The following is a 22,500-nucleotide window of genomic DNA, read 5'->3' as shown; positions in this document are numbered from 1 at the left end:
CTGGGAAGAGAACCCAGGAGTCCTGGCTCCCAGCCCCCCCCTCTAACCACTAGCTCCCACTCCCCTCCCAGAGCTGGGAAGAGAACCCAGGAGTCCTGGCTCCCAGTCTCTGCTCTAACCAGAATCCAGTACTTGCTCCCTTAAGGGATACGTCACAGTTCTGGAAATTTTGCTCCAACATTATTCCTATATCAAATCCTTTTAAAGGGCAGAGCGAACATTTAGTATTTCTAAAACCACTTGAAAGGTTTCGAATATTTTATGCCCCTAATACTTGGCTGTAGCCTGTTTCTTGAGCTGCCCGGGGACCGCTCCACAAACATCTGCTTTGTAATTTACTTTTCATTTCACTTGGCATGTATAACACTTGTGCGTGTGTATTTCGTGCTTCTATGTGGAGGTTTACAGCTGTGTGTGTGTGTTTACACGTGTGTGCATGAATCCATGCATGTTAGGGTGGACAGGTGAGTGCAAGAACTGGTGTTCGCATGATTTGTGTTGGCACATGTGTACATATGTTTGCATATGTGGGCATCTGTGTTTATGTGTCGTGGCCTGCATGTGTGGGCACGTACATATAGTCATATGTTATGTGTTGGGAGTAGCCGCTGTAAGAAGCTATTCAGTGAGGACCCTAAAACAGCAGCCTTCACTCAAAACATGGGCAGATGTCCCTGTCGAAAACGCAGACCCATGCAAGGCGTATGTGGGCAGAGAGGACGCTGTTTTATGAAGGTTTGTGCGCGTAAGTGACAGAGAGGCTGGAAGACCAGCGACACAGAGAGAGAGAGAAGGAAGCAGGATTGGTAGGATGGCCCTGAGAAAAAGCGGAGAGGATTTTGGGGCAGCGTGCTGCCTGGAAAGGGGCTTGGAACTGCGAGCAAAGTGGCTGTCTCCTGTTATTTGATTCCCTCCCGCGTTTCAAGGGAACAGGAGTCTATACAGTCCTTGTAATTAAACAGGATTGCATCAAAGAAATACCTGACTCTAGCCTCAAGTGCTCCTCTTCCCAGATATAACCCCCCAGGGCCCCAATCGGGTCAAAGAAATGTGTGCTTTGCATGTGTGTTCTGCCTACGTTTGGAGGTGTGTTCTGCAGAGCAGTGCATGTGTGGGTGGGTGCACACCTGCACCTTTGCTGTAGAACAGGGACAACCCATCTTGACGCTTTCCAGGAAGGAAATTAACATCCAGCCACGTGTGCCATTCGCCGCGGGAGCTAGATAATGACCATCTGGTTCCATCTCTAATTAAAATCAGCTCGGTGTGATGTGTCCCCTCCCAGTAGCCATCTAAGGAGGATGTTGTCGAGGACACTTCAGAGGGCTGGAGCCCTGCCCCGCTGGGCTGCCGGCTCGTCCTTTCCTGCTTCAGCTTTGGTGCAATTTCAAAAGGATTCAGGCCGCCACTGAACCTGGGTTTTCCTCTGGTGACTCAGCCTCCAGCGCTTGCAAATACTTCCCTAACCCAGAGAGCTGGGGTTGGAGACCAAGGTGAAGTGACCCAATCAGTGATCCCAGATCTATTGGAGGCCATGAGGCCAGCTCCCCAGCTGGGGTGAACTGGCTTGTCTAATGCCACGTTTCTTGCTCGGTTATCGTCCCGTTTCCATGACATCGACATCTTTCCTGTATATCGTCGGTTGTCCTCCTCTTTGCCATCTTCCGCCAGGTGGCAGCCACACAAGGGCTTGTCCAGGGACGTGGGTTTTTTGACATCTGTCCAACATGCCCACACCACTTCAGTCCCCTTGCTGGAATCACTTGACCCCACCAGGGGTCTTTGCAAGCATCGCGGAGCGGCTGCCGTAAGCTGCTTGCCGGGGGTTTCTGGCGTTTGCCAAGTTTCAGAAGCAGTAACCCCGTGGGGTTCACAACAGCATTGCACGACTTTCCACAAGCACCTCAGAACCGCCGTGCTGGGTCCATTCTCCCAAGTACCCAGCCTCCGACGGTGGCCCGTACCAGAGCTACGCACGTCTCCACGACAGACACACAATCCACACACCCAGGCCCACAACACACACACACATCACCACAGTCCTCACACTCCCACGCTCCCTCCCACACACGCACACACACCCCCTCAATTGCTCTCAGTCCCAGCCCCTGGTTTCCTGCCTGCAAAGCTCTCTGCACTATTCGAGCTCTCCTGCGCGGCCCCCTCCCAGCCTGGCCCCCTCTTCCTTTGCTACCAAGCCCGGCCCAGCCACACCGACAGACACCAGCTGATCCCCGCAGGACGGAGCATTTTATCTGCCCGGGGGGCGCCTGCAGCGCCCAGCCAAACACACAGCCCATGGACATCCTGTTGGCAACTACAGGACGAGGCCAGAGCAGGCCTGGTACATTTTTAGGGTGGGTAGGGAATGGTCCAGCCAAACTTTCTTCCCTGAGGGAAAACCGGCCTGTCGACAAAGCAAATTGTCCGAAGGAAAGCCCTTGATATCGCCTGTTTTTTCCATCAGAAAAACAAATGCTTTAAAATGGAACATTTTCCGCTGAAAATGGGATATTGTGCGGTTTGGGGCCCACTTTTTGGGGGGGTGGGGCGGGAATTTTGGTCAAAACGTTTGTAGTTTGGGGGCGAAGAGGTTTGGGGTTCTTGGCAGTCTTCTGGGCAGAACATTCAGCAGTTTGGGGGCTGGAAATGACGGGCAGTTTTGAGGATCAATCAACGTTTTCTGCTGAAAATGGTCCCCGGCTGCTGTCAGAGGTGAGCTAACCCGCCGGGGGGACTCCTATGTTCTGCAAGGCTGGCTAGGGCGGCACCTACATCTGCACCGCAGAGTGAGCCTACCCATGGCTTAGCCGATGTGCAGGCCGACTCACGCCCGCCTGCAAGGGTCCTCCACTTCACATGCCCACACCGGGGTAGCCACGTCCACGCTGGCGCTGCCATTATCTGGGTTTGGTGCTAGGGGTGTATCCTGGGGGCGTATCCCAGGGTTCTGAGGGCCCCGAGCTGCTCTGGGGATTGCTTTGCAGTGTATCATGGGAGAACTTTTCTGTCGGCCCCTTTACTGAAGTGTTCGGGGCCTGCCCTACACGTAGCAGGAGCTGGCTTCCAGCTGTGCACAGGTCTCACTTCTGTCTGTGCCCGCTGGCGCCAAGCCACGGAGAACGTGTGGTAAGGCTCAGAACACATGGCAAGCCACGGAGAACACATGTTAAGTTATGGAGAACAGGTGATAAGCCATGGAGAACACACGTGGTAAGCCATGGAGAACATGTGGTGAGCCTGGAAACATGTGTTAAGCCATGGAGAGCACACGTGGTAAGCCATGGAGGACATACGTTAAGCCATGGAGGACACATATGAAACCTGCATTATAGACATTCCCCACCCCACCCCCCGAGTCATCCCCATCTTGTTTCTACAAGGCCTGAAGATACAGAGACAATTAAACCTCGTTATGATGCCAATCCATTTTTCATAATAATGAATGGGTCGTATCATGGCCTCGGAGTGACGCGGGACATGCTTTGTATTACGGTTCCATTCATCAATGGCTTACAAAGGGTTAACGACCGATCAACAGCTGTTACCAGAACGGCCCAGACGTGAGCCGTGCAGGTTACAGGCAGCACGTCGGAAGAAGGTGTCATAAGTTATTACCGGCAATCTGTTGTGCTGCTGTTTATTAAAGTGCCACTTGCCACTGGCTGGAAGTTGAAGCTGGAAACATTTCCGACTGGAATTAAGGTGCACATTTTTAACCATGAGGGTAATTAACCAGTGGGAAAACGTATCCGGGGGCCTGGTGGATTCTCCATCACTGACCAGTTTGAAATCAAGATGTTTCTAAAACATTTCTGCTCTAGTCCAAACAGCAACTAATCCGGGAAGGTCTCTGGCTTGCCTTCCGGAGGAGATTGGACTAGAAGCCGAAACGCCCTTCACAAATTAGGGAATTGGTCAGAAATCAACAAGAGGAAATTCAGTAAGGACAAGGGCAAAGTCCTTCACTTAGGGGAGGGAAAAATCAAATGCAGAACCACAAAATGGGGAAGGATTGGCTGGGGGGGGTTGTATGACTGAACAGGAGACGGGGGGGCGGAGTGGATCACAAATTGAATACAAGTCAACAATGCGATGGAGTTGTGAAAAAGGTGCGTGTCGTTCTGGGGTGTGTGAACAGGAGTGTTGTATGTAAGACATGGGAGGTAACTGTCCTTCTCTGCTCGGCACTGGGGAGCCTCAGAGGAGCCCTGTCTCTCCCCCCCCACTGCCCCGTGCATGGGGCTGGCCCATACCCTGCCCCCCCAGCCCCCCAGGCATGAGGCTGACCTGAGTCAGTGGCCAGAGCCCTGCATCCCCCAGGTGCAGGGCTCTCGTCCAAGCCCGGCCTGCTCCCTCCATGGGGCTGGGGTTGCTCACCCCTCCTTGCCCCGCTAGGGGTGTGTGACGAACTGGGACTGTTCTTACTGTGGTCTGTGAATGCTGACAGGGGAGTGTGGCTAGGATAGTCTGCACTGGGGGATGGGAGACTGACCGAGGGAGGATACCTGAGCATGTAACATGAGAACCCAGGAAGAGGTTGGAGGCCAGGTGACACCTGTGCCCGGGAAACTGAACAAAGCCTGTGGGAGGGGTCGCTGAAGGGAGGTTTTTCAGGAGCTGGCTGGTGATATGGCTGGGAGGCAGACGGGGCTCTGACCCCCCGAGGGGGCTGTGGGGCCCTGGGACCCCAAGATGGACCTATCTGAGGGCGGTCCTGTTGTCTGGGCCTGCAAGACCTGTCTTGGACTGTGTTCCTGTCGTCTAAATAAACCTTCTGCTTTACTGGCTGGCTGAGAGTCATGGTGAATCGCAGGAAGCCGGGGGTGCAGGGCCTTGTGTCCCCCCACACTCCGTGACAGGGTGCCCGCCCCATGTTTTTGCACAAGTGGGCATTTGTCCCGTTGGCTCCTGCCAACTACATGCCCACTTTTGCCCCCCAAAAAGTCAGGGTGGCCAGGACAGGGCTTAAAAAAGGGGCCTGGTTTGGCCAAAACGGGACGTCTGGTCACCCTTGTGGATGCTGGGTGCCATTCTGGGGACCGTGATTTAGGAAAGATGGGGGCAAACTGGAGAGAGTCCAGAGGACAGCAACCAAACGGAGGAAAGCTTTAGAAAGCCTGACCTAGGAGGGGCGGTTAAAACAACTGGGGACGTCTAGTCTGGAGAACAGACGACTGGAGGGGCAGGGTGTGAGATATGTTTTAAAGAGGACAGTGATCCGTTGGTCTCACGTCTGCTAGAGGTAGGACAGGAAGTAATGGGCGCGAACCGCAGCAAGGGAGATTTAGGTGAGATATTAGGAAAAGCTCTAAGCTCTGGGACAGGCATCCAAGGGGGGCTGTGGGATCCCGGTCACGGGAGGTTTTGAAGAACAGGTTGGACAGACCCGTCAGGGACGGTCTAGGTTGGCTTGGTCCTGTCTCAGTGCAGCGGACTGGATTTAATGACCAGTCAAGGTCCCTTCCCGCCCAACATCTCCATGAGTCTATGGTGAGAAATGATCCCGTCTGGCCTTGGGGTCTATGGCGCAACCCATCTCTTCGTTACGTATTTACCCTTCCTAAGCTGCTGGGCGTGAAACCTTAATAGAAAGCGTGAGCCTCTGTTTCCGGCACATCCCACTCCCGGCGTGAGTTCTGCTCTTCCGATGGGCGGCCGACACGGCTTGGGAGTCCCCCCGTGCCCCGGCCCCCTGGAGACCCACGCATTGGGGAGGCTGGGGGATAGATGGGTGGGGGAGGGCAGAATGGAGGAGAGGATGAGGTGAGGAGAAAGGGTCTTACCTTGAGTTAGCAAGAGAGCTGCAGAGAGAGAGAGGGAGAAAGAACATGCCATGAGCCCGACCAGCGGATCAGCGCCGCGCAGAGGGGAACCAGAGGGAAGATCCCGGTTGAAGGCAGGAGGCCGGGCTCAGAAGTGGAGTGAGTGGGGCAATCGCCCATAAGCTGGGCTTTTCCCAGCTGGGCTCCTGCACGCAAGGAACCGGGCTGACAAACTCGTTCTGCTGAACGGGCAGCAGGTTGTAATACGAGTTAGTCACAACTGGCACAGCGACCAGAGACGCATCCTCACCCACTGAGCCTCTGATCTCTCCAGTCCGGTTTCTCTAGCCCTGTCCTCTCGCCTATGCCGGGGCTGGAGCAGCTGGCTCTGATCAACTGGATTCATAATGCACATGCATCAAAATCCCTGGGCAAGGCCTCCGGCCAGGCAGGATGCAAGCGAGGGTTGTTCTCCGAGCAGAATTTCTCATGTTGCCCCTTCAAGAAATCTGGGGCGTTTGAGGTCTCCTGCTGTTCCCTGGCTCAGCCTGCCCTCCACAATGTCCTGAAATCACCACCGCCACCCACAACGGGCAACAGGACCCAGGAGTCCTGACTCACGCTCGCCCCGATCGAACCCTTAGGCCCCATTCCCCTCCCAAGAGCCATGAATACACAGAACCCAGGAGTCCCGACTCCCGGCCCTGCCCCCCATCCTGCTCTAATCACTAGACCCCACTCCCCTCTCAAAGCCAGGAGTCCTGGCTCCCCCCCCATGCTCTTACCATGAGATCTCACTCCCCTCCCAGAGCCAGGGATATAACCGAGGAGTCCTGGCTCCCAGCCCCCTGCTCTAACCACTAGACCCCATTCCCCTCCCAGAGCTGGGATAGAACCCAGGCGTCCTGGCTCCCAGCTCCTGCCTTTCTAACCACTAGACCCCACTCCCCTCCCAGAGCTGGGATATAACCCAGGAGTCCTGGCTCCCAGCCTCCTCCCCTGCTCTAACCACTAGACCCCACTCCCCACACCAAAACTGGAACCCAGGAGTCCTGACTGCGATTGCCCTCACAATGGGACATGCTGCCTGGCTTCACAGAGGGACAGGGAGCTGGTGGCAAACTGGCCCACCCCGGCTTTAGACCAGGTGAGCGGAGAAGCAGGGATCCCCGACTCCAGCCTGGCGATGGAAGCAGGTGCCCCCCTTACCCGAGATGCCCCGTTTCAGCCAGCGCGGCTGCCCCAGCTCGATGAAGAAGTTGTCCTTCTTCTCATACTCTTCATCGTCCACAATCTTCACCTGCAGGCTTTTCCTGCCGAGACAGAGAGAACCAGAGAGTGGTGTCAGCAGAACCGGCGTCCTGGCTGCAGGCAGGGGAGAGACAGGTGTGTGTGTGGGGAAATCGCCACCTCTCTGGGGCCACTGTAGCCCAGATGGCTAGTTTGCCTTTATTATATTGACTGCTTTGCGTTCTAGTCAGCAGCAATGCAAGAAACCTACAGGCCTGTATCTTGTAAGACATCAGCTTCTGCAAGTTAGCATAAGGCTTAAGACCTATGAACTTTGCACAGATAAACGACCCCATGGAAAACCCCCAAGCATTTGGGCAGCTGAAAATAGAGTTTTTAAGGGGAAGTTCTGATCACAGGTAAATAATTCAACCACAGAAGTGTCCCGGCAACCAACTGACATACGTACCAGGTCCGTGAGACACATTTAAGGCTAGCCTGCTTGCTTGCCTATATATCTCGTTTCTTATTTTCTTGTAAGTTTGATGATTTGTTTGATTATAACAGGTTTCTATTAGGGTATATTTTGGCTGTAACTCGAGGGATCTGCAGGCCACATTCTGTATGGTGAACTAAGGCAAAGTGAGCAGACAGACGTCTGGGACCTTTCACCTCGATAGATGGAGCTAAAGCATAAGGTCCAGGTATGACTGCGATCTTTACCATAGAGGATGCGTTAAAGCAGGTTGCCACAGGGGCTTTCCTAGGTTCAGACCCTTTAAACTTACCAGGTGCCCCACAACTTGGAACTTGGAAAGAACCGCTTAGGATCGAAATAGCCAATGTGATACCTAACCACAAACGGGCCATGGTAATGACTGGACGTATATAATAAGTTGAGATCATTGCTACACCAGCCTATAGGAAAAAGACCCCCCAACATTAGTGACGTGAGGAAATACAAATAAGAGAAGGAAAAATCGCCCACTGAATATGCATTAAACATAACGGCGCCAGCGTCACATATTACGAAGGGGCATCGCAGCCTAGGGGCGGTAGGAGAGAGAGCTGCAGTCGTTGGGAGGTGCCAGGATGACAGGCACTGGTGATGAGGAGGAAGGTGATGGTGATGAGGAAGACGATGGCTGACATTTCAGGAGACGGGGTGAGGAGATGGATGTGCAGATGGACATCCTGTCGTATCTCCATCTGCCTGAGCTGGGGTCTTTGACACTGCGCTGAATAAACTATATTTGTGAATATAAAGGAGTTCCTAGCGTGGGAGTGTTGCATCTGTGCACGTCGGGGTTACCGTCTGGATAATCATTTTAATAACACTGGGCCTGATCTTGGGGCAAGAACCTGCCAACCCTCAAAGTGAGAACTGGGGATTCTTAAGTAATCGATATAATGAATACAGACTCAGATCAGGTTACGTCGTCGTGGTTACTCAGCACTGCTCCGGATGGGCCCAGTCTAAGGACTGGTCGAGGGTGGGATACTTCAATGGAGCAAGATGGTTATTGTTATTTAATCAGCGGTTCTCAAACTCTAGGTCAAGGCCCCAAAGTGGGTCACAACCCCATTTTAATGGGACGCCAGGGCTGGCGTTAGACTTGTTTGGGCCCGGGGCTGAAGCCAGTGCCTGAGCCCCATCACCCGGGGTTAAAGGCGACGCCCGAGGAACTGCTGCCCAGACCCCGACCGAGATCAGAGCCCCATCAGGCCGGGCGCCACCCAGACCCCGACCGAGATCAGGGCCCCGTCAGGCCGGGCGCCGCCCAGACCCCGACCGAGATCAGGGCCCCGTCGGGCCGGGCGCCGCCCAGACCCCGACCGAGATCAGGGCCCCATCGGGCCGGGCGCCGCCCAGACCCCGACCGAGATCAGGGCCCCATCGGGCCGGGCGCCGCCCAGACCCCGACCGAGATCAGGGCCCCATCGGGCCGGGCGCCGCCCAGACCCCGACCGAGATCAGGGCCCCGTCGCGCCGGGCGCTGCCCAGACCCCGACCGAGATCAGGGCCCCATCGGGCCGGGCGCCGCCCAGATCCCGAGATCAGGGCCCTGTCACGTCGGGCGCTGCACAAAGCCAGCGCTGGGCATGTGGGATCTCCAGACAACGAATGGGCCGGGGGCAGGAGACAGACCCCTGGGTGCCTAGGAGAAGCCGGCCTGCTTGGCGGGGAGCCTGCGGGGAGCTAGGCAATAGCAGATGCCGAGGGGAGGGGTTTGTCCTACTCCCCCGCCCCGCGTGCGGAGTTCAGGACCATGCTTCTGTCCTGGGGAAGGGGGCAGTGGTGCACCACCACCACCTACTGCGGGGAATCAGAACTTCTCAGCCGCCGGTCAGGTCCCTACACCGCCAGGGCGATTCTCCTTTAGCTCCAGGACCGGGGTCTGCTGGAGCAGGACGGCCGGGAGTTCGGCCTTCTACCCTCCCTCTTGAAAGCCACACGAGCGAGCTCGGCCGAGCGATTCTCCAGGGCACATTGGGGCTGGGGTGGTACCAGTCTCCCAAAGCATTGAACGTTGCTTCCCCAGTATGGTTCCCTAGCAACCAGAAGCAGGAGTGGCCATGGAAACGGATAACATCTCCCCCCACCCCTCCCCGGTCTGGTGCAAAGCGGGTACCTTAGCGGCTATGGGTCTGAGGCTGGGGGGGTCTGGCCACGCCTTCCCCACACACGCTCCCCACCCTTGTGTGCCGCGAGCTACACAGCAGGGGGGTTGCAATCAATCAGCCCCTGATCTTGGGGGAATCCGGGCTGGGGGCCTCCCGGTGTGAGAACTGCCAATTGTCTCGTCTGGTGCTACTCACCGCCCGCCCCGCCCGGGAAGCCAATTTGATTAAGGGAAGGCTCATCTGCAGGCAGAACAATCTCCAGGCAAACCGGAGGAGGGAGATAATTTGCCGATGAATAATTTAATCTGCGGCTCTGAGATGAGAGTTTTCGGTTTATGTTTTTTCCTCCCCAGAAACCAAAGGTGGGAGGGGGGGAGAATCTCCCTTTGCAAATCTCTTTCTTGGCCTTTTCCAAACTCTGTAAGCACAGCCAGGCAACCCGGGGGGAAATCAGCGGCGGGGATCGGTGCTAAGTGGGTGAGGGGGGGGTGTTCTTTCCGGGAGAGAGGGAAGGAGAAAGACAATAAATCAAGGAGAGAAGAAAATAGACCTTTGCGCCTGGCTCCCCATCACATTCAGACCCCTCCAGGCAACTCTGCGGGGGAAGGAGCCCCTGCCAATCTCCCCCCACCTATGCAGAGGGCCTCTGGTGTGAGGGCTCTGCTCCCGGCCAGAGCACACTGCACTGTGGCTATTCTCTGCCCCTCAGGGCCCATATGGGGGAATAGAGCATGAGATAGAGCAGCCTTGGGGCTGCTCTAATTGATAGTGCGGGGGAGGGGAGAGGCAGGGTGCTGTCAGAGCAATGGAGGCTTTAAGCTCCCACCCACCCTGTCTCTGCCCCAAGCACAGGACCAGAGAATCAGGTCCTCTATTGCTACATTGTCTCTGTCGTCCATTCTTTAAAGCAAGACCCCTTGCAGCTCCCCCTCCACACATGTCTCCCTGTTGAACCAGCCTCCGGAAGCACCATATCCCTGGCCCCCTGCTGAGCCCCCACCCGCTGCAGCCCAGCACCCCTAGAACCAACAGCAATTAAAAGTTGTGCCCCAAGACAGAAAGACAACTCTATGGCTTGCCTTCCCGCTTCAGGGCTAAGGTGCAGGAGCCGGTGACAGCCTCGTTGTGAAGGCACTGGGCATGGACTCAGGAGATCTAGGTTCGGTTCTCACCTGGGCAATCTTGCACAAGTTGCTTCGTGCCTCAGTTTCCCCATCTGTAAAATGGGAAGAATGATCCTTCCCATTTAGAGTGGAAGCTCTGTGGGGCAGGGACTGTTTCTCAGTCTGTGTCTGTGCAGCGCCCGGCACAATGGGGGCCCTGATCTCGGTCGGGGTCTGGGCAGCGCCCGGCATGACAGAGCCCTGATCTCAGTTGGGTTTGTCTACATGGGCAAATTGACCAGAATGGCTATTTTGCAATATCTCCCCATTTGGACTCTCTATTCAGACACAAAACAGAGTAATTAATCTGGAACAAAATCACTTTTATTCCGGCAGAGAATGTCCACATGGGGGGGTTATTCCAGAATAGGTATATTATCCTGGACTAGCCATACTAGTCCTTTCCCCGACTCCCTCTAGCCTTTAGAGATTAGATCAAGCTAGGACAGCAAACAGGAGAACATTCCTTTCCTCCCCCTCCTCCTGCATCCACTCTCCGTTCATCCCAGTCTCTCTCACAGCCCATCCATTTCCCGCAGATCCCTCTCCCATCCTATATCCCCCCCCCAACCCCTCTGACTCATTTTCATGTCTATGTTCTCTCTGCGGCTCGACAGAGTAGATGCCTTTTGCGGTAATTATTCATTGCCTTCCACCCACTGTTTGTTATTAAAAAAAAAAAATCCGAAATATCTTCATATTCCTGAGTCATGAGAAACTGCCTCTTCTCCCAAGTGCCTGGCATTCAAGGAGAAAATCGACAAGGATTAGAGGCTGTGTGGTCTAGTAGGAAGGCCAATGGGCTCGGGAGCCAGGACGCCTGGGTTTGATCCTTAAGCCGCGACTTTCCCCACTCTGTGCCTCAGTTTCCCCAGCTTTGGACTAGTTAGACCGTGAGCTCAGACAACCAATCCACCCTTGGCCAGTGTCCCATCTGCAGCCTTCCGGGAAAGGGTTAAAAATAAAACAGAATACACTGGAGATGTTTTCTTTCCTTCCTGACCCCCGCCGGAGACCGGCTGCAGCCCTGAAGCATGAGATTTGGGGAACATAAAACATGGAGCAGAAGGGACGCCCATGTGCCGATTTCGCACCTGAGAACGCTCCAACTCATCCCAGCAATGGCAGAAGCTTGCAGCTCCGGCGGGCTGGATCGCACCACTCCCGCGGCATCCCTTGGGGAGCGAGAGCCCCTTCCCACTCCTTCGCCTCGTGATGCCATTGTGTGTTTGGAGGCGGATCCACGAAGCCGCTTGAGAAGGAAAGCGCCGATATTTTTCTCTGGCTGCACACCCACGCTGCTGCAGTAGCCTTCGCCGCCCAGGCATCATAAACTCCAGCGGGGAGGCAATCGTAATCCAGTTTCCCACACGTGACATTTAAAGAGGCACCAGGGGAAGCAACCGGGGGGGTGCTGGAGGAAAGAGCTAGGCCCTGGCTGGGGGGAACTTCACGGGATTCTCGACTGAGCCTGCTGGAGGCTGAACAGACCACGTGGTTCTCTCTAGCTCCTCGACGGCACCACATGGGGGGCAGAGAACAGCCACAGCTCAGTGCACCCCAGCCACGCCCCCGATGCACCCTCTACACCAGGGACTGCGAGCCCGTTGGGCGCAGGGCCCCTTGAGCAGCTCCACACTGGCCTCGGAGGCTCCCTGCATGGCGGGGGCAGGAAACTCGGGGTCCTTTCCATCCACCTTAAGGCCCCATTTCGCTATGGGAGCGGGACTGAGAGCCGGGCTCAGCGTGGGGCTTTGAGAGCAGAGGGTTCCCCGCCGAGGGGCCCATTTGCCACTGGGCCTCGGCCTCCCTGCCACGCTCAAGCTGCAGCCGCCCAGCAGCGACTGCGCCCCGGGCTTCTCCTGCAAAGGAGCTGGCCCGTTTGGGTTGGCTCTCGTGACGGGCGCCCGGGGGGCACTGCTGGGTTCCCAATGCCCACACGGGTACCAGGCCCAGCCACACGCACCCGGCTGCCGCAGCGGCCTCTACAAGCCAGAGCACGGGGAGCGCCCCTTGAGAGCTCCCAGCCGGCTGAGATACAGCTCCTACCGTGCAGCTCCCGTCTGAAGAGCCCTGGAACAACTCCCCCGCTCCCGTTCAGCCTCTGTGTTGGCCAAGGCCGGCGCCATTTCGGCACACAAAAGCCTCTCGTGCAGCAGAAAGCATCTGCCGAAGCTTTAGATTCACCTTCTTTCAAAAGCAGGCAGTCCCGCCGAAGCAGCATCCCCATTACTACAAACTCAACTGCCAAGAGTTTCCTTCACCTCCCGCCCAGTTGCAGAGTGTATCACGTCCCCTTCTAGTGGCTGGTCCACGTAGAGAACAGCCTACTACCGCTGGCGGTTAATGGCGTCGCTCCTTTGGCTCACAGGGGTCGCTGTCTGGACTAGAGGTCAGCGGCTGAAACCTGGGTCCCAGCCCGCGATGGAGAGCACGTGTGCAGCTTTGCAAGCAGCGGGCATGCCCCACTCCAGACGTGGCTGCATTTCAGTGGCAGGTCTAGGCTTAACCACTGGGTCATCCTGGCGCTCTTCAAATCCTTCGCGGCAACTGGCCGGTGTTGCCAGCTCATGTGATTTCATTGCGAGTCGTGTAGCAGTTGGTGTCCGGAGTCCACGAGAATCTCAGCTTGAATTTTTTTAAGAAGTCAGTTTCCAGCCCTCGGGGTTGTGGGGAAAAGCGGGAACCATATCAGCCCGGCAGACTAGAAAGCCAAGAAAAAGATCCCCGGGCGTATTCTTCTTTTACGAAAGAATCTCGTGATTTTTAAGCCAGTCTCACGATTTCGGGGGCCAGTCTCGTGATTTTTGAACGATGCCGTGACCCCAAATGCTAAGGTAGCTCGTGAGCTTGTAAATGACCTCCCTTTGGCCAGGGGCCAGCTTGCATGCTGGCTGCTACCCCATCTGTGATTTTTCATCTCACTTAATTATCACATTTCCTCCTCTCTGGCTTCCCCTCTCCCGCCCCTCCCCCCATTCGTTAGGCCATTGAAATCTCCTCAGCTCTGTCTGAGGAGTTTGGCATTTATTAGGTGTGTTACAGCAGTGCTGAGGACCAAACAGAGGATCGGGGCCCTATTGTGCCAGGTGCGGCGTATACACAGGGAGAGACAGTCCCCGGCCTGAAGAGAAGGCAGACAGAGCAAGGAGTATACCCCATTGCACAGATGGGGAAACTGAGGCCGGGAGAGATGCCGTATTCTGCTTGTATCAGTGGCAGAGCAAGAATTGAATGCAGATCCCCCATCTAGTGCTTTAACCACCATGCTCGGGGCCTGGGCTTTGGAACAAGGATTGCTGCGGCTGGCTCCAGAGACTCCATGCCCGCCTTTACCCTGAGGACGCGGCAGGGCGTAGGGGGCTGGCCGCTGAAGAGACACCACAGACCCTCCGCAGCTGTCAATTGGTGTAACCCCTTCGACACCGATTGGCACCGGCTGGAGAACTGGACCCATTGACAGCAATGGAGCTGCACCGATTCCCACCAGCTTTCTTGCCCCGAGGAGGCGTTCAGCTCAGGATTCACCCCTCCGAGCTCGCTGGTCTCTGGTCTCCGGCAGACGTCCTGCTTGACTCCAATCTGTCCGGCGCCGCTCAAGCTTCCGGACGCTTTCCCGGCAGGTCCTCGGGGGCTGGCGTGCTCACACCTCTCACCAGGCCCGTCAGGCCCTTCGGCTGATGCTAACGCAGCTCCCGCGCTTGGTTCTTAGCGGGGGATGTATTGCTCCCACTCCCCAGAGATGTGCCCGGCCCCCTTCCCTGTCTATCCCCTGATGCTTCCCAAACCCATCCTTCTCTGCCTCCCCCTGCACACAGGCTTCTCAGAAACGGCTTTTCTTTCCCTTCTCCTCTTCCTCCCGCTCTCCCCAGTTCATCCTTTCCAACCCCATTATTATTATTATTAGGTGTATTACCGTTCTGTCTAGTGGGCCCATTGTGCCGGGCGCTGCCCAGACCCTGACCAAGATCAGGGCCCCATCGGGCCAGGCGCTGCCCAGACCCCGACCGAGATCAGGGCCCCGTCACGCCGGGCGCTGCCCAGACCCCAACCGAGATCAGGGCCCCGTCACGCCGGGCGCTGCCCAGACCCCGACAGTCCCTGCTGTGAAGAGCTCACCGTGTAAATAGACAAGACAGACAAAAGGTAGGCAGCGAAACAGAGGGGAAGTGACTTAACCAAGGTCACCCAGGAAGTCGGAGCCAGGAAAAGAACCCAGATCGCTTGACTAGACCCCACTGCCCACCTACCCCAGAGCACACTCCAGGCCTGATGCGGCGCGGTGCCGAGCATCTTCATGAGCTGGGCATGTGTGTTTGTGTGAGCTGTACCCCTGCCCTCTACAGGATGGAATCAGAATGGCTCTAATGTGTGTCATAAGCCCTATACTGCTCAGGGGGGATTCTCCTTGCGCTTAAGGAGCTGGGGGCTCTTGGAGCAGGTGGATCTAAGTTGTGATGCTGCTCTGAAGTTCCACTGGGCTTTGTCACCCCCTGGGTGCCTCAGTCATTGCTTGTGCATTCCCCCGTCCCGTACGGATTTTGCCTCTCTGACGCAGGAACCGCCCAGCTCTGCTCCGACTGAGGGAACTTGAACCCGTTTTTTATCCTACCTTCCCCAGAGAGTCACTTAAAGGGAATCAAGAGACCCTGAGATGCCAGGTGCCTTTAAACTGAAGTCTTTCCCCATCAACAGGGAAGGATCACCATGGCAACCCGCATCCCTCCTCGATGACATTAAGCACAGAGGAATCACTGACTGAGGATGGTCAGGGGAGCGGGATGGGCGGCCAGCAATCAAGGCTGTGGGGGGAGGGGAGAGGAGAAAAGAGAGGAGCGTGCGGGGGGGGGTGAGGGGGGCGCTGGAACTGAAATCTGAAGGGCTGGGGAGAGACAGACAAACAGATGGGCCACGGGGGTCTGACCCCCGTCCCTGGGGCTAGGTGCTGGGGAAGGAGGGGCTGGTGTCCTCCACCCCACCACACTCTTCTTCCGAATCCCCTGCCCTCGGCATGACCTCGTGGCTTTGCAGCCGGGCCGGTTAGAGCTTCCAGGTGTCCCCGCTTTCAGCAGAAGCCGGCACCGCTCCTAGGCCCCTCGCCTGGCAGCAGGATCAAGGCAGAGGCATTGGACCCAATAGGCTTTTAATAAAGTGGGGCCTGTCAGGGGCATGGCCACAGGTGGGCCTGGGTGGGCTGCAGCCCAGGCCCGCCCAGATCGGACCAGGGGTGTGTCGTGCTGCACAGCGGCCCGGAGCATCACTCGGGCACCTGCAATCCAGGCCGGAGCTCGGCGTCCGCCCTTCAGAAAGCGACACCCCGGCAGCTCTGCCTGGCCGCATGCTGAGCCGCCCCGTGCGTGTGCCCAGCTCGGCAGGGTGAAGCCTTGCGCCTGGGGGACCCCAGGGCTTGGGAGAGGGCGTCGGGGGAGACGCTGAGCTAGCAGGTGGCTCTCTGCACGGCTCATCCCCCGCTCGGCGGCGCTCCCAGGAGAGGATGCACTGAGCTGGGTGTCTCGGTGCAGAGTCCGGGCCAAGCTGCGTGCACAGGCAGGCCCCCGTTCATGCCCCCCGCAGCGCAGCCAGGGGCCGCACGACCCGCAGGAGATGCAAGCCCCCGCAACGAGGCAACAGCTCCCTGTCTTCCCCCGCTAGACAATCAGGGTGCACCCCAGGGGATTAGCGCTCCCCACCCTGGCCAGGCTGCACTGCACGGGCTGTCATTGCCCGTCCCCCCGAAAGTCAGCGCCCACCCAGATTTCCACTCCTAGCTATGCCACTGGGGACTGGGGCTCCGCCTCTTTTGGAAAGAACCATCTGGCTCCACCCACCTTTGAAGGTGGGGCTACGTAGCTCCACCCCTTTTGGGGAGGAGTCACACAACTCCACCTTCTAAGTGCCCTAGAACCCCAACCTCTTTGGGGGTGGAGTCATGTAACCCCACCCCTTGGGGCGGGGCTAGGTGACCCTCCCACTCCCTATATCGCTCAGCCCCTTTGTGTAGGAAAGTCCTATAGAGCCCCACCTCTTTTGTGGGCGTGGCTATGTGACTCCACCCCCTGTAGAGGCAAGAATTAAGTCCACCCTCGCTAGGGCGGGTCGCTAATTCAGGTTGGTTATTATCTGCCGCTGGGTTGGCCCCTGTTGCTGGGTGGCCGCTGCGCCAGCCGTCCGTACCACGGCAATGACCAGCTTCACAACCGCCTGGAGGGGTGAGACCCACCCATTCCCCTGCCTTTGAAAGGCCTGTTGGTTTCTGCCCAGCAGACATCATCTTCGCTCACTTCTCCCCCGGCTAAATCTCCACAGAGCAACCACGGGCACCGCTTAAAACCTCCGACGCTCCTCAGAAGCACCTCCAAGGGCCCCGGCGCCCACCGGGAATCCTTCCTAGGCTCGCCAGCCCGGGAAGGGGGGTCCCGGGGCAGGGCCTGCCAAAAAACTCCTGTGCAAACTCCTCAAGGAGAAGCGCAGAAGCGGCTACTGATTGGATCCAACCGTCCAGCGATGAGATGTGGGTGTGCAGGGCCCTTAGCTTTCACAGCCTGCAGCCGCGACGGCAGCAGAACCACTGCCCCCCGGCGCTGCCTCGGGAGCGCTGGGGTTGAATCCCGTGTGCGCGCCAGCGGCGAGACGCTCAGGGAAAAGCGAGAGAGAAATCCATGAGACAGAGAGAGAGAGGAAAGGGGGAGAGAGACCTAGCCAGAGAAAAAGGAGAGGGAGGCACTCACAGCAAAAGGAAGTGGCAAGTACGCTGGCAACTAGGACCAGATGTCCCGATTTTATAGGGACAGTCCTGGTATTTGGGGCTTTGTCTCATATAGGCGCCTATGGACCCTCTCCCCTGAGCAGCTCACACTCAGGGCACCCCCAAGCCACATGGCTTTAACTCCTGTGGGATAGGCTGTAATGGGGGCAGGACCCACCCCTGCGGCGCCTCCTGCTGGTTTCCTGGGAATTAGCTCTTTTTCCAGCTCCGGAGCGCCCTCTGCAGGCCGGTGTCCCGCTTGCCGCTGGCCCCCCGTGTCCCTCCCAGGCCCCCCATCTGAGCCTGCTTGCCCCAGCCCCAGCCCTCTCCGGGGCTGTTTTTAACCCCTCCAGACAGGAGTGGGGTAACCATCCCGCTACATAGGCCAAGTGCTACCGCCCCCCTGGTGCGGCTGGAGTGACACCAGGATAAATGTGCTCGTACCCGTGTAGCTAAGGGCACTGGCGAAAAGCTTACATAGAGCAGGCTTAACGGATGCATTGATCCTCGCAACCCTGCCTGCGAGCTAGGGAAGTATTCTCCTCATTGAACAGGTGGGGAAACTGAGGCACAGAAACACTGAGGTCTGCTCTACACGCAGGCTTTATCCGGTATCACTGTGTCAGGGTAGGGGTGTGATTTTTGTTTGCTGATATTGTTACCCAGGTGGATGCCCTCACAGTATCGCTTAGTCCCCTTCTTCCACAGAGAGGCAGTTTGGCCTAGTGGCTAGAGGACTGGATGGAAAAGTGGGTTTTTATTCCCAGCCCCATCCTTTCCCCTCTGGGGGGGGGGGTGTCTACATGTCACACTCAGCCTGGGCTCTGAGTCAGGTTTGAGCCCAAGCCCCGCTTCCGTCCACACACACATCAGTCTGACTCGGGTCAGCCAGCCGTCAGGACCTGGGTCCTGCTAGTGCGGTGGGTCAGAGCCTGAGCCCTGCTGTGACCTGGGTCTAAGCTGGGGCCATTCTGCAGTGTGGACGTGGCTCAAGCCACAGACCGGAGGCAGAAGGTCTGCGTGGCGCAGTATGGACGTGTCAGCACGACAGTGAGACCCAGGTTTACAAGACAGTGTGGATGCTCAAGCGCGGGCTTGGAAACACCAAGTCCACCGAGCCAGGCCTAGGACTCCCGACTCTATTACTTTATCCACTAGGCCACACTGCCTCCTACAAAGGAAGCCAGCGACCGGCTGGACTAGAGATGCAGCCAGCCACTGCTAAGCCGTCTCTCATCCCCACCGGTGGCGATTTGTGTCCTGTTGCTTTAAATATCTTGTGATTATTCACATCTGCTGTCACCTGTGGGGTTTTTCTTAAACCCTTCTCAACAATACGGTTTATTTAGGTGCCAAGGCACCAGCTCCTCCCCCCGGCCCCAGACTCCTGCAGCGGGCGCGAGAGCCCGCGACAGACACGCTGGGGACGTGGGCGTTTGCCACTGATTATTCCATTATTCAAGTGCCGTGTGGTCTGCTGAGATTTGTCGCTTTCACACACACACCGACACACACACAGCGCAGGGAGAGGCACTTATCGGTGCTCCCCAGAAACAGCCACACGCCTGCCGAGCCGAGCCGGCGCCTGATAAGAGCCACCCTCGGCTCCCGATCAACAGGCTCGATACATGTCCGACAAGCAGGGGGGATAAACCTCCCCCTCCCCAGCCATTTCAGCCTGGCACTCGCTACCAGCCGGGGCCGAGGAGCCAGGCGATAAAGTGCTCCCCGGCTATGGAGCCAAGTGCTAGGGGGGGGCAGCACAGCCTAGTGGGTAGCGCAAGGGGCCCCCTGAGAGTCAGGACTCGCGTAGGGGATCTGGGCTGGCACCAAAGGTGGGGTCTGTTCCCAGCTCTGGGAGGGGAGTGCAGGGGTTGGAGGGACTGGGGGGTCAGGACTCCTGGGTTTCATGAATAGCTCCAGAAGGGGGGAGCGGTGGGGGGCTGGGAGGCAGGACGCCTGGGTTCTATTCCGTGCACTGGGAGAGCAGAGTGATGGTGAGAGCAGTGGGGCGCATGGCCATGGAGGTCAGGGCTGCTGGATTCTGTTGCCAGCCCTCTCCTGACTTGAGGCACTTCCCCACTTTGTGCCTCAGTTTCCCTATTGGGAAAATGAGGATGAGACCAACCCACTTCCCAGGGGATGCTGTGACAACCAATTCATATGTTCACAGACATCACTGCGTGTATCTGGGATTCAGGTGAATCTGGGACAGACACATAAATGGACCGACAGACAGAGTGCTTGAGATCGGCACACAGAAGGGGCTCTAAAAAGGCAACAAGCACAAATTGTGTTACAGATCAGCAGTCGCACATGGTTTGTATCACCGGTAGAGGCAGCCAGCAACCCCAGTCTACAACTGCACCAGCACTGCCCAGACCCTGACCGAGATCAGGGCCCCATCGCGCTAGGCGCTGCACAAACCCCAACCGAGATCAGGGCCCCGTCCTGCCGGGCGCTGCCCAGACCCCGACCAAGAACTGGGTATTCACCCATGAAAGCTTATGCTCCAATACACCAAGTTAGCTAGATTCAAGCTAATTGGGGTGTGTCTACCCATGCTGCAATCACTTCTCCAATTGCACCCCAGGGTGACTTGTCTACACCATTATTTACCTCCTCACTTCTCCTGAGCTCCATTCCCACAAAAGGTTGCAAACTAACTAACCATCAAATCATAGAATCGTAGGACTAGAAGGGACCTCGAAAGGTCATCTCATGGTGGGACTATCCCTGACAGGTGTTTGTCTAACCTGCTCTTAAAAATCCCCAACAATGCAGATTCCACCACCTCCCTAGGCAATTTATTCCAGTGCTTACCCACCCTGGCAGTTAGGAAGTTTTTCCTAATGTCCAACCCCCTTGCTGCAATTTAAGCCCATTGCTTCTTGTCCTAGCCTCAGAGGTTAATGAGAACAATTTTCTCCCTCCCCTTGTAACAACCTTTATGTACTTGAAAACTGTTATCATGTCCCCTCTCAGTCTTCTCTTCTCCAGACCAAACAAACCCAACTTTTTCAATCTTCCCTCATAAGTCATGTTTTCTAGACCTTTAATCATTTTTCTTGTTTGTCTCTGGACTCTCTCCAATTTGTCCACATCTTTCCTGCAATGTGGCACCCAGAACTGGACACAGTACTCCAGCTGAGGCCTAATCAGAGTGGAGTAGAGCGGAAGAATGACTTCTCGTGTCTTGCTTACAACACTCCTGCTAATACGTCCCAGAACAATGTTCGCTTTTTTTGCAACAGTGTCACACCATAGCTTGTGATCCGCTATGACCCCCAGATCCCTTTCCGCAGCACCAACTGGAGAAGCGTTAACGACGCAAAACCCTGTTTCCATTTTCGCTCTTTGGTTCTACAATGAAGGGGGGGGGAAATCAACCCACCCACCCTAAGCAGTTTATACATTTGAATTAACGAATTGACAAGCCTCCCAAATAGGTGGCATTCCCTGCTCTTCCCTGGATAATTTTCCGAAGATAAAAACCCATTTTGCAGGGAGCGTGCTAGCTGGCGCCTTCTGCGTGTAGCTAATCTCTCTCTCTCCTCCTAATACCTGAAGTTCTTGGAGCTTGTCAGCTTTAATAACTAACATCGGATTGCAATTTTTCTGCCCCCTCTCAGAAGCCAGGGCAGCCATTCATTTCAATTTGCAAGCAGGCGAGCCCGGGCAAAAAGTTATCGCCAAGTTATTTGCTCTACTGTTGAACGAGATCCAAGATGAGTGAAATGCAGATGTTGCTGGAAATGTCATTAGGATGGGCATGTGTGTGTGTGCGTAGGGGGGGTGGGGATGGGGCGGGTGGATGTATTAGGTATTCAATTCCCTCTGGATGTCCAGGAGTTAACAACAGAATAGTCCTATAAGTTGGGTGCTAGGCTGGAACTTGGGATGCATGAGTTCAAATCCTTCCCATGTGTTGGGTACATCATTTTTCCTCTCTGTGACTCAGTTGCCCATCTGGAAAGAGTTTAATTTGCACATCATGGTGCCTCATGGGAGTTGTAGTTCAGGTGCCTCGTGTCCCCATTCCCCTCTATGGGCTGCCCCCCCAGCTGGCCTACATCTCCCATGATGCCGCCGCCTCCTCTCATAATCCAGGGAATGAAGCATCATGGGAGATGTAGTCCTGACCTACAGAAGAGACTAGACATGTGAGGCACCCGAACGACAATGCCTATGAGGGACCGCGGCATCCCTTTCAAATCAAAATATTTGGGGCTGAGCTATTGACCAGAAATCAGAGGGGCTGAGAGATCATGAGCCCCGTGGGGACACTGAGTTACAGAGGGACCAGGTGACTTGCCCAGGGAGTCTGAATCCAGATTCCCAAAATCCCAGTCCTGACCACGGCACCTTCCTTCCTTCTACCAATGCCGCCCCGTAGCCGCATGGGTGAGCCTTTCAAAGCCCCCAAGCGCCCCCGGCCTGTCGGCTCAGGACCTCCCCACATGACGCTCCGGAACCGCTCAGGATTTCCCCACGGAACGAGGCGTTTTCCCGACAGAAAACGCAGTTTCCTCAAAAAACCAGGCGGCGTTCTCCCCGCTTGGCCAATGTTTCTGATTTTCTTCGGGGAGCGTCGAATCGCTTTTCTCTCGGCACGGCCCCGTGACGCAAACATTCTCGCCTCTTTCCACTTTCCAATTTGAGCCAAGATCAGAGATTCCCCGCGGGATGGAAATTCCCATTTTCCAGCCGCCCTGGGAATACGCAGCCGTCGCTGTCCATGGTGCTGAAAGCAGAAACCCAAATCCCGCCAGATCTGCTCCTGCCCAGGGCGACTTTTACCGGTGGAGACCCTCAAGTGATGCTCAGGGTAGAGATCTAGGCTGACTAACCCCACCATGTAGGGTGACCAGACAGCAAATGTGAAAAATCGGGACGGGGGTGGGGGGTAATAGGAACCTATATAAGAAAAAGACCCCAAAATCGGGACTGTCCCTATAAAATCGGGACATCT

The 22,500-nt window shown here is 56.3% G+C and overlaps 1 protein-coding gene across 1 annotated transcript in view; it reads right to left on the bottom strand.

The window, feature by feature from the left end:
- Positions 1 to 22,500, bottom strand: part of SLC8A2 (solute carrier family 8 member A2) — a 61,389-nt gene that overhangs the window by 11,408 nt on the left and 27,481 nt on the right. Inside the window, exons 2-3 of the mRNA XM_008175045.3 lie at positions 6,975 to 7,078; positions 5,787 to 5,804 (exon numbers count right to left, since the gene is read on the bottom strand). Coding sequence (XP_008173267.2) covers positions 5,787 to 5,804; positions 6,975 to 7,078 — 122 coding nt within the window. The remainder of the gene's footprint in view (positions 1 to 5,786; positions 5,805 to 6,974; positions 7,079 to 22,500) is intronic.

The sequence above is a fragment of the Chrysemys picta genome, chromosome 17 (genome assembly GCF_011386835.1).
Source record: "Chrysemys picta bellii isolate R12L10 chromosome 17, ASM1138683v2, whole genome shotgun sequence".
NCBI classification, from domain to species: domain Eukaryota; kingdom Metazoa; phylum Chordata; order Testudines; family Emydidae; genus Chrysemys; species Chrysemys picta.
Note: the sequence above shows the minus strand (reverse complement) of the source record. Positions and strands in the feature narration are given on the sequence as shown.